This window comes from Neoarius graeffei, chromosome 18 (assembly GCF_027579695.1).
Source record: "Neoarius graeffei isolate fNeoGra1 chromosome 18, fNeoGra1.pri, whole genome shotgun sequence".
Classification (NCBI taxonomy): Eukaryota; Metazoa; Chordata; class Actinopteri; order Siluriformes; family Ariidae; genus Neoarius; species Neoarius graeffei.
The window spans coordinates 69,073,652-69,085,981 of NC_083586.1; the positions used below are offsets into that span (position 1 = coordinate 69,073,652).

Consider the following 12,330-nt stretch of genomic DNA (forward strand, 5'->3'; position numbering starts at 1 on the left):
AGTGTAGCATATGCAGCAGGACTCTCCAAGTGTCTCAAAATAAGGTGCATTATTGTCAATATAGCATCATTTGTACTCCGATTTTTTATGTAAGCAAATTGGTATTTATCTGGCTGTGGTTCTACTATATGCGAAGTTGCTCAATCATTAGCCTCTCCAATGACTTAAACACATTTGAGGTAATCGCTACCGGCCGGTAGTCGTTGTCCTCCTGAGGACATGCTTTTTTGGGCAATGGAATTATGATGGATTTTTTCCAGAGTTTTGGGACTGAATGTGTATCAGTGGAGAGCTGAAAAAGTCTATGCCAAACTGGAGTAAGTTCCTCAGCAAATGTCTTCAATACGAAAGCAGATAGATTATCTGGGCCAGTGGCCTTGTTAGTATGCACTGATTTAAAGACCTTGGCAACAGCGTGTGGTTCAATTACTATCCTGTCTGTGTTCCCATTACAAACTACTGTCTTTAAAACTGCAGCACAGTCTCCAGTATTATCAGTGTTAAAACGCATGTAAAAGTCATTTAGTTCATTTGCCCTTGCTGGTTTGCTGGCCATTATGAGCAAAAAGGGGCTTCCTTTCAGTATCCATATTGGTCATTTGCCTTATTGAATCCCACAGTTTCTTTGTGTTGGAGTTGGACAGATCATGTTCTGCCCGCTCCTTATATTCCCGTCGGGCTGCTTTTATTTGTAGGTTTAAATCCTTTTGTGCAGAACAAACTCCTGCAGTGTGTCCACTTTTAAAAGCTGCTCTTTTCCTGTTAATGCATTCCTTTATCTCTTTTGTGAAATATGGTTTATTATTAGGATATCGCTTAACAGTTTTCTGGGGAATAATGGAGTCAACACAGAAAGAAATATAGGCAGTGATGGATTCAGTAGCCCCATCAATGTCAGTGTCTTCAAAGAAAATGTCCCAGTCCGTACAGAGAAAGCATCCTTTTAGCTCCTCCGTTTTATCACTGGTCCAAACCTTTATGGTCTGTATTTCTGGTTTGCTGGCCTTAAAGACTGAGCGATAGGTGGGAAGTAGATGGATTATGTTGTGGTCAGAATTATTCAGAGGGGGTCTGGCTCTGGCTGAATAGGCATCCTTGATATTGCCATAGCACTTGTCAAGGATATTATTATTTCTAGTACTGCAGTTAACATATTGATAAAAACCTGGCAGTGTTTTATTTAGACAACAGTGATTAAAGCCATTTTAAGTTCGTTTCTTAAGACAAGGATTTTTAAGATGTTACCTTGAGCGCGTGTTTAATATTTCAAACTCACAATGGTCGTCAGGTTCAGTTTGGGTTTTATTGCTCAAGCTCCTCAAAATGAACAGTGAAAGCTGATGAAGAGAAAAGAGCAGTGGGACTGTGCAGAGGCTGAGCCACACGTTTTATATGAGAGTTTCAAGTTCACATTGCAATACCCATAAAATACTGTAAAGCATCAAAACTTCATTGTAATTCAGTGTATATCACGATCTACAGTCAGTTTCAAAAACAAAACGAAGGCTACAGACAGAACTACATTGTGAAAATAAGAGTTCTGAATAAGAGTTAGCTCTGTGTGTCTTCTCAGAGCTGGAACTCAAGCCAGAGAAGAGAGAAGTCGTTCCACTGGTGTCAGGGTTAACGCTGCACTTGACTAAACTTGGAAATAGGAAGTCGAAAGTTATGAATTTTTGTCATTGTTGACCTCCCTGTGTTTAAGCTGCAAAGTGTTGGCCAAACATGGGTATGTTCCTGTAGATCGTTAGTTAATGGGCAAACTGTAATGAGCGTACAGCGAACTGTGATCACTGGATGTTGATTGATCTAAAGCACCTCATATGAAAGGAAAGACATGCTGCGGTGTTTACTGTTCATGTTGTGAGCAGCTTCATTGATTTAATATCACATGCTGAACTTGGGGTTGAAGGGACCTTCCCAACCTTCCAAGTAGGAGTTTTCTTCATTGATGGGGTTAGTGTTTGGATTTCCCAATGGAGGTCAGAGATTGAGAATTATAAAATGTAGTTGAATGCAGCAGAACTGCTCAGGTGTTAACTTCTGCAGTATCTACAGCTGTCTTTGGGCCTCAGCGTTGTGGTCCACAGAGCTGGTGTGCCTGTGGGATCTCAGCTGCTTCAGGATGTATTGACCCATGTGTGTACGTCGGTAATGCATCCAGCACACAGTGAAGACCAGCAACAGCACCAGCACCAGCACCGTTATACTGATAAGGATCCAGGAAAGGAAGTATGGGTTGTGGGGAGCTGATGAAGAAACCAGGGAAAGAATGCAAGATAAATACATATAATGTGTCCTGTATAAATAAAGTAAATAACTGTTCCCGGTAACAATACACCAAATTTTATACACCACGATACAGTGATGTTTTGATGATATATGATTTTATATAAAGCAAAAATGTAAGAATTGCCTGAATATGTGGCTTAGGTTTATATTTTCAGTTGATTTAAAACATAAAAATACACCACTTGAAATTTAAAGCGAGGCGGCCTTTCGATTTCATAAAATCGGTGAAATTTAGTTCCGTCTGAAATGTGGTGATTGTGATATCTGTTTATTTCTGTAATATCTCACAAAATATCAGGCCATTCTGTGGCTGGGAAGTTATTTAATTTGAGAGGATTAAAGCAAATAATGTGCATGAAATCGCTCGCTTGGCGCAGTCAAGCAGACAGAGGAAGTCCGTGTGCGCATGCACAGGTTTACCTTCTTCTTCTTCTTTTGGGTTTTACAGCAGCTGGCATCCACAGTGTTGCATTACTGCCATCTACAGGTTTCCCTTTGAGCGTGCACTGACAGTTCCATCATTCTGTCGCTAAACGAACAGCTGATCACACCGAGGTGCTCGCTGAGCGCCCATATTTATTAGTTTGGTCCTGCGTTTCCTTTCCTTCGTATAGAACATAACGTCTTTTCTTCTCGCTTTCTTTCCGTTACTGTAGTCGCTCTTTTTTTTTTTTTTTTTTTTTAAGATATTTTTTTGGGCTTTTTGCACCTTTATTGGATAGGACAGTGTAGAGACAGGAAATGAGCGGGAGAGAGACGGGAAGGGATCGGGAAATGACCTCGGGCCGGAATCGAACCCGGGTCGCCCGCATTCATGGTATGGCGCCTTAACCACCTGAGCCACGACGCCCCCACTGTAGTCGCTCTTTCACGTTTCATTCGCACACTCACGTCCTCCATTTTTCTCTCCTGTTTCAAATTTGTATCCCACAATGCCTTGCGTGAACGGGGAAAGCCCACCACGTGATGCATGATGTAGCATCTTGAATTGGGTCATGGTGAAGCAGGAAAAAATAGCGGAGAATTTAGAGCCACGTGGAGATAAGTTCATTAATTGTTCTATTAAAAACAAAAAAAACTAATAAAATTGGAAGTTTGTGATTCAAATTCAGTAGCTTTTGGTAACTAAACAAAAATTCTTTTTATGACCTACACTTGAAAAATCTGAAAGGCAGTCTACCTTTAATAATCTGTTCCTTTCAGACTCCAGACAGCATATTGCTAAGAATGAAACCAAATCTGTGCATTAAAATGAAACATGATGGATGAAACATTAGCTTTCTGCCCAAGCTTTCACTGGGGTGCAGGCTTGCCAGATCTCAGCAAGATTTCCACGCCAACTACGTCTCAAACCACCTGAAAAGTCATGAAACTAACCCAAAAAGTTTAGTCATTGGGAAAAGGAGACACATGATGGTGAAGCAGAAGCTCAGCTGGTGGAGAAGGATGAGCCTCTCTGCTGACGAAGTGATCTACATCTCTGTCCTCACCTATGCTCATGAGCTGTCAGGAAATCGAGTAGAACTGCTGATGTGAGAGGAGCCAGTTGAGAGGGCTTGGGAACTTTACAATGATGCCCTTGATGATCCTATCACATGTCCTACTGGACCAAAAGTTGATGCAAACCCAGATGAGAGATGATCTACGTTTACCTCCTCTACCTCATTTGGCTGAGGCTTTTATCCAAAGTGTACAGTTGAGACAGGATCCACCTGAACATCTTTACCCCATGCTTAACAAGATGGATGCAGAAACTCTGGTCCATGCCTTCATATCCTCGGATCTCGACTCTAACACTCGCTCTACTGGAACTCCTGGAAAAAAAGCCCTGCACCTTCCACAGTACATTCATAACTCAGCAGAGAGAACCCTGATGTAACCCTGCTCACATCACCCCAGTCCTCTATCAGTCATCAGTCCTTCCACTTAAATATAAAACAGGCGTTCTGTTGTCAAGGCCCCCAAACTCTGGAAATCAGGACCTCAATCTCTTCCTCTTTGTTCTTCACTTTCCACTTTCAGGACTCTTCCTCTCACTCCAGTTGATGATTTTCCCCTAGGACTATGGATAAAACCATCTCCGTGGTCTTGGTTTGTAGGTTTAAGGGCTAGAACCCTGAGGTTTAAGGGCTAGAACCCTGAGGTTTAAGGGCTAGAACCCTGAGGTTTAAGGGCTAGAACCCTGAGGTTTGCTCGCAATGCACAGTGGCTGATACAGAGCACCGCCTTTCAGGATAAAACTGATCAAACCCCTTGAACATAATATACAGCGTCCAGTATATGTAAATGATGGCTGTATGTAAACTTTTGACCACAACTGTATGTTATTATGGTAATCTCGTTTACAAATTAGCAAACCCAGATTACGACCCGGTGCATGACAGGTGGATCATCTCTGCTGCTTCTTTTGAATCTATTGAGTTTTTGATGATTAAACACAGACACGTCTGATTGCTGCTGCAGCCGTCATTAAATACACACTTTTACAATATTCTTAGTGTCAAAAGAACGTTTTATATTTGGTGCATGACTTTGTGTGCACGTGTAAAAGCAGCAGCGATATGATATGAATGGCATTGTTCACACACTCGCCTGTGTGTCTTGTGTCCGTCTGGAGGATTAAAGGATCAGTAAACAGAGTGAAACATCCCTGTTTGTCAGGTTTCCAATTCGAACTGTAAAATGTTTTGCGATTTCATGCACAGTGATATTAAACCCAGTGATGAGCTGTTTTTCTGTAAAACCTTCTGCGGTTACTTACAGTGTACAGTGATGTTGATTGGTTGTGATGTGAACACTCGTGATCCGTGTTGGCTCAGATTCAGCACGGCCTCACACTGATACTGTGCTCCATCGTCCTCACGCCTGGGCGTAACCTTCAGTCTCGCTGTCTTGTTCACAATGTTTGCCTCATTTTTTAACTCTGGGAAGAACGTTTCATTGAATTGTGTGAAAGTGCTGTTTAGCTCCGGATCTGTTCTGCTCCAGCTCACACTGAGTGCACGGCCAGGACCGATGTCTATAATCTCACACAGCAGCTCTGTCTGATCTCCTTCAACCCACACATCAGGCACAGAGCTCAGTGTAACTCTGTCTGGCTTCTCTGTAAACACACACACACACACACACACACACACACACACGGAGCAGGTCACGTGAACAGGATCTCCCAACGCCACTGCCAGAGATGATGGAGTGACAGTCGGATCTGTACATTCTTCTGTTCAGCACAATAACAAGACAAAATGTGGAGTTAATTTCCTGTTTAAAATGATCATATATGAACACTGTTATGATCTGGCTCAGAATCGTAACAAAACCAAGGAGGACACGGGACATGAGATGACCAAATAATGAAAGAATTTACTTAAGAAAAGGAAAACTAGATGCAACATGTATGTACAAAACACGTTAGTCAGTAAATCAGTAATGTTAAACATTGCAGACGTGCAGTGTTAGTGTAGTGAAACTAAATGCATGAAATCAAATACAAAACAATGAAAAACAAAGCAAAATGGCAGACGTGCGCCCAGAGAGCCGAGCAGCCGAGCAGAGAAGCAGCACAAGCAGCGTCAAGAACAACAGCTGACATCTTCTCCAAGTCCGGCCTTTTAAAGGGAGCAAATCAGGTGCGGCCTTAACAAGCGCCAAAGCCACGCCTATGAGCGCTCACAGAAAGAGCGTCAGCAGCAGCGCTCAGAGTCGTCACACCCCCCCCCCCCCTCAAAAGAAAACAAAGAGCCTCATGGGATCGTAGTTTTCAAAGCAAGAACAATCCACACCCATCCAGCACACAGATCAAAAACGGGCCCATCCTGTGCAAAACCAGGTCATCCACAGCATGCGTTCCCTCTCCGCAACTGTCCATTTCCCCAACCACCCAGCAACCATAGCGCCTAGGAGCAAATTAAGGATGGAGAAACACAAGAGCCAAAGAGAAAGGACAAGCAGAGCATCGGCCACGACATTATCGGACCCTTTAATATGCCTAATGTCTAAGCAGTATGACTGTAAAAACAACGACCAGCGAACTAAACGCTGATTTGGACACTTCAAGGAATTCAAAAAGGTCAAAGGATTATGATCTGTGAAAATTGTCAATGCTACACCAGAATTTATGTATACTGCGAAATGTTGTAAAGCCCAAATTAAAGCTAGTGCTTCCTTTTCCACCACTGAATAATGCAGCTGATGAGAACAAAATTTCTTCGAAAAGAAACAAATGGGACGAAAGACTCCCTGATCATCAGCTTGGATTAGAACACCGCCAGCCCCGATGTTACTGGCATCCACCTGTAACGAAAAACATTTATCAAACTGCGGAGCGGCCAAAACAGGAGCAGAACAAAGAATGGACTTCACATTTTCAAACGCTCGTTGACAATTTAATGTCCACACGTACTTCTGTCCATCCCTTAAAAGAGTGGTCAAAGGAGCCACAACAGTTGAGAAGTTTCGGCAAAAACACAGATAAAACCCAACCAAACCCAAAAATCGGCGCAGATCTTTTTTTTTTTTTTTGTAGTGGGAGGCGGATACTGTTGAATGGCCACAATTTTTTGCATGAATAGGACGCACGTCACCATTCCCAACAACTTTCCTGAGGTACGTCACCGTGGCCCTGGCAAACTCACACTGCCAGGTTCACGGTAAGCTGCGCCTCGGTCAAGTGATCGAACACTGACTCGAGCCTCTGCAAATGAGAAACCCAAGTGTCACTAAAAAGAACCAGATCATCAAGATATACAGCACATCCATCTAAACCAGATATTACACGATTCATAAGCCTCTGAAAACTGGCTGGTGCATTACGTAACCCGAAACTCATTACTGTATAAGAATACAGCCCAAACGGTGTTATGAAAGACACAATACAACCTTAACAATGACATGAAAATAATTTTATTCATTAAAATCATGAGTCAATTTAGTGAATCTGTAACTGTGTGTGTGTGTGTGTGTGTGTGTGTGTTGCTCCTGTGATGTTTGTGTGATCGTCAGACACTCAGTACGTTTTATGTACTTCTTGCATATGATTCTCAGACTGAAAAAAATATTCTCCAGTGAAAGACCTCACAAGGTAAGTTTTATAAAGACTGGTTTTAGACACAATTCCTTCTCAATTGAAATATGGAATGCTTTAGCCCGGTCTCTGTAAGGGGGGGGGGGATAAATTGAATAAAATCCACCAGCAACCATATATTCAGCACTAAATCACACACACACACACACACACACACACACACACACACACACACACACACACGTGTTACTTTTCCTTATTGTTCTTTCTGCACTAGCAAGGGTTTATTTTATTTTAAATGGTAATTTTTTTCTAGACATACTGAGGTAAAGTTTGGTGTTCCACAAGGTTCTGTCTTGGGTCCACTGCTTTTTTCTTTATATATGTTCCCTCTGGGGCGGCACGGTGGTGTAGTGGTTAGCGCTGTTGCCTCACAGCAAGAAGGTCTGGGTTCGAGCCCCGTGGCCGGCGAGGGCCTTTCTGTGTGGAGTTTGCATGTTCTCCCCGTGTCCGCGTGGGTTTCCTCCGGGTGCTCCGGTTTCCCCCACAGTCCAAAGACATGCAGGTTAGGTTAACTGGTGACTCTAAATTGAGCGTAGGTGTGAATGTGAGTGTGAATGGTTGTCTGTGTCTATGTGTCAGCCCTGTGATGACCTGGCAACTTGTCCAGGGTGAACCCCGCCTTTCGCCCGTAGTCAGCTGGGATAGGATCCAGCTCGCCTGCGACCCTGTAGAACAGGATAAAGTGGCTAGAGATGATGAGATGTGCCCTCTGGGCGATATTATTCGTAAACATTGTATTAGTTTCCACTGTTATGCTGATGACACACAGTTGTATGTCTCTGCAAAACCTGATGAGAGACACCAGCTTAATAGAATTGAGGAATGTGTGAAGGACATTAGACACTGGATGCTTATTAACTTCCTTCTGCTTAACTCTGACAAGACTGAAGTACTTGTACTCGGACCACATGCAGCTAGAAGTAAGTTTTCTGATTCCACAGTAACTCTGGATGGCCTTTCTGTTTCTTCACGTGCAGCAGTAAAAGACCTCGGAGTGATTATTGACCCCAGTCTTTCATTCGAAACTCACATTGATAACATTACCCGGATAGCTTTCTTTCATCTCAGAAATATTGCTAAGATAAGAAATTTAATGTCACTACATGACACAGGAAAAACTAGTTCATGCTTTCGTTCCCTCCAGGTTGGATTATTGTAATGCCTTACTGTCTGGATGTTCCAATAAGTGCATAAACAAGCTCCATGTAGTATCTAAGTGGATCTGTTTCTTTAAGTGGAATCACTCCTAGTTATTGAGTTTCCCTATAGGTGATCTGCATGTGCACTGATATTCTGAGTTACGGTAAAGTAAAGTAAGTGAGGATTCACAAATTAATTTACCTCCGAGTTCATATCATTATTTTTATACTATGTTGTAGTAAAGACACAACAAAATGGCAACGAGTAATACGGACCCTAAACAACAACACGGAATGAGAAGTTAATCAGAGGGAAGGAGAGAAACGAAAGCAGAGGCATCACTCGAGGCAAAGTGAAAGTTAGCAAAGGATGCGTGAGTAATCGTGCATTGCACACAGTGAATCTACGCATACAAAGGGGCTAAAAAGGCTGGATTTCAAGTCTGAAATGGCTTTTGTTGGGAAAGTAGATGAGTTTGATCGTGCACGTGAAGACTGGGAAGCTTATATTGAAAGAGTGGAGTTATACTGCCACGCTAATGATGTGGAGGAAGAGAAAAAAGTTTCCGTCCTCGTCAGTCTGATGGGAGCGAAAACTTGCAATCTACTACGCAATCTAGTCAGACCCTCCAGGATTTCGCGATGTTGCAATTTGCAACTTTAACGCAAATTCAGCCAATCCCCACGAACTCAGGGCGGTGTTGCAATTATATCCAATCACCGCAATTTTCCTGCAAATTTGACCAATCGTTGGTGTCGTCTTGAGGTGACGTCAACAAACTACCTTCCACCTTACTTCCGTGTTTCCGTTCAAGAGAAGCAGCATGTGCGAGCCAGTGTTTATATAGGCTTAAATTCTGTTACTGAAAGTGTGTTATGTTTACAGTGAAGGACTGTGTGCACTTTACATTATTTTTTACTTAATACAAGAAATTAATGGATGCCAACATTTTTACCAAAATGGTATTTTCTTTTCCATTGTTTAGGCAGCTTCAGCATCATACTGTGAGATTCTGTTCAAATTGTTTTTTTTTATTCTATGAAGCCTGAGCCATTTATTTTATTAGTTTATAATTATTGTTTAATTTAGTCTTCAGGAGAGACTGCCTGCACACAGTACTAGTATTAATAGTTTTTTTTTCTTACATGAAAGCTGAGGCATTTATATTATATTTTAAAGTAACTTCATGTTGTGCTGTGAGGTTCTCTGCACTTTAACTTTTGAACCAACAGGTGCATTTGGATAAGTAAAGCCTATTTTTCTGCATTTTTGTAGTCCTGGTAATCTTTTATATTGGTAAAGTTGTTTATAGGACCATTTCTCAGTGTCTTTGTTTTTTTAATCAATAGTTTTTCAGTAATAACTTAATATTTAAAATATCACTCAATTTTAATCACAAAAAGAGAAAATCGCATCAATTTCTCGCAACTTTCACTTCCTCCCGCAATGTAATTGCAACAAAAACCTAAAAAAACACTGCAACTTTCATCGCAATTTTTTGGAAAAGCCCCCACAACATCAGACATTTTAGCCCGCAACAATCACAAAAAAGGCCCGCGGAATCCGGGGGAAAACACACATAAAGGACTGTATCAATACAATCGTCTTGTGTTTGGCGTTGCCTCGGCTCCAGCCATTTGGCAAAGAGCGATGGATCAGGTACTTAAGGGTATACCTAGAACTCAATGCTACCTTGACGATATAATTGTGACAGGAAAAGATGACAGTGATCACTTTCAAAACCTAAGCAAGGTGCTCACCAGGCTTAATGAGTATGGCTTACAGGCAAAGAGAGAGAAATGTGTTTTTCAAAAATGAAATCTCATATTGTGGGCATGTCATTGACAAACATGGCTTACAGAAATCACAAGAGAAAATTGAGGCAGTGCTGAAAGCACCTAAACCAGAAAATGTGTCATAGCTGAGATCATATCTAGGTCTGGTAAACTATTACCACAAGTTTCTCCCAAACCTTGCCTCAGTGCTGTTCCCACTGAATGTGCTGTTACAGACAGGAGCCAAATGGCATTGGTCAGAAAAATGTGAGAAGGCATTTGCAGAAACAAAAAGACTAATAACATCTGATGAGCTACTTACCCACTATGATCCATCACGGCCCATCCGACTAGCATGCGATGCGTCCCCGTATAGCATTGGCGCTGTCTTATCGCACACTATGGACAATGGATCTGAGCGCCCAATTGCATTCGCTTCGAGGTCTCTGTCAAGTGCAGAACGCAATTATGCACTGATCGACAGGGAGGCCCTTAGCCTTGTGTGGGGCATAAAGAAGTTTCACCATTATCTTTATGGCTGAAGGTTCACTTTAGTGACTGACCGTCAGCCCCTTGTATCAATTTTTAATCCTAGGAAAGGAATTCCTGTGATGTCAGCCACCCGACTACAATGATGGGCACTGTTCTTAGGAGCTCACTCTTATGACATTGAGTTTAAGGGGACTAAGCAACACTGTAATGCTGATGGTTTGTCATGCCTCCCAATGTCGACAACTGAGGAAGAAAAGTCTTCAGGATGTGATCCAGCAGAAGTGTTCCATGCAGCACTTGTGGACCAGCTGCCAGTAACAAATGCCATGATACAAAGGGAAACGCAAAATGATCCGACACTTTAAAAAGTCTATGACATCATGACACAAGGGTGGCCTGCCCATGGGAATCCCAGTTTTCCTGAGTTTTCGGCAAGACGTGACCAGCTGTCTGCCAGGGAACGCTGATGTGTGGATCACGTGTGGTAGTGCCCTCTAAGCTTCACACCAAAGTGTTGGAGAATCTGCATGAGGGTCACCTGAGCACTGTTAAAATGAAAAGCCTAGCCTGTAGCTACGTATGGTGGCCGGGGATAGATAAACAAATTGAGGACATCACCAAAACCTGTACAGGATGCCATGGTATTCAAAATGCACCCCCACAGGCACCCCTACATCCATGGGAATGGCCATCTGCACCCTGGCTGAGTGCGCATATTGATTTCGCTGGCCCATTCATGAACTCCATGTTCCTAATAGCTGTGGACACTCACTCAAAATGGCCAGAGGTCGTACCAATGAAATCTACAACATCAGAAAAGACTATTTCTGCTTTGAGGAATATCTTCTCCAGGAATGGTCTGCCTGAGCAAATTGTGAGTGATAATGGCCCACAGTATACTTCTGATGAGTTCAACCTTTTAATGAAGAAGAATGGCATTAAACACTTTAAGTCAGCACCATACCATCCAGCAATGAATGGTTTAGCAGAACAGTTCGTGCAAACCTTTAAAAAGTCAATTAAAGCAATGGCAAAAGAGGACATCTCCCTTCAACACAAAGTGGACAACTTCCTTCTTGTATACCGAAACTCTGTTCATGTGGCAACGAATCAAAGACCAGCAATGCTGTTTATGAACAGATGCCTGAGATCTCACATTGACCTCCTGAAACCAAATCGGTGGACGGAAGTGCAGAATAAACAGTTCAGCACTTTGTCAAGTGGTACAGCAAGGAGTTTTGATGTGGGACAACAAGTATTAGCACGTGATTATTGAGTGGACAAGTGGACACCTGGAAGGATAGTCACCAGGAGTGGACCGCTGATGTATGAGGTGGACGTTGGCGAGCATACTTGGAGGCGTCGTGTGGACCAGATATTGAATGCTCAGCCAAAGACCCCTGAGCAACCTGCATCCAACAAACCAGCATGTCCACCAGACCCAACTCTAATCATGACACTGACAGCAGTGTAACACCTACAACTGAGGAAGTGCCCCCTAAAGAGTGCACTCCACAAGGCCCTAGGTGTTACCCTGACAGAATC

The 12,330-nt window shown here is 42.6% G+C and overlaps 1 protein-coding gene across 2 annotated transcripts in view; it reads right to left on the bottom strand.

Annotated features, from left to right (window-relative positions):
• Window positions 1–1,284: 1,284 nt before the first annotated feature.
• LOC132866531 (hemicentin-1-like) overlaps window positions 1,285–12,330 on the bottom strand; it is a 47,634-nt gene continuing 36,588 nt past the window's right edge. For both annotated transcript variants that reach the window (XM_060899358.1, XM_060899357.1), the window contains 2 exons: window positions 5,054–5,395; window positions 1,285–2,249 (listed from right to left, as the gene is read on the bottom strand). In XM_060899358.1, the coding sequence (XP_060755341.1) occupies window positions 2,053–2,249; window positions 5,054–5,395 (539 nt within the window). In that variant the 3' untranslated portion in view covers window positions 1,285–2,052. The remainder of the gene's footprint in view (window positions 2,250–5,053; window positions 5,396–12,330) is intronic.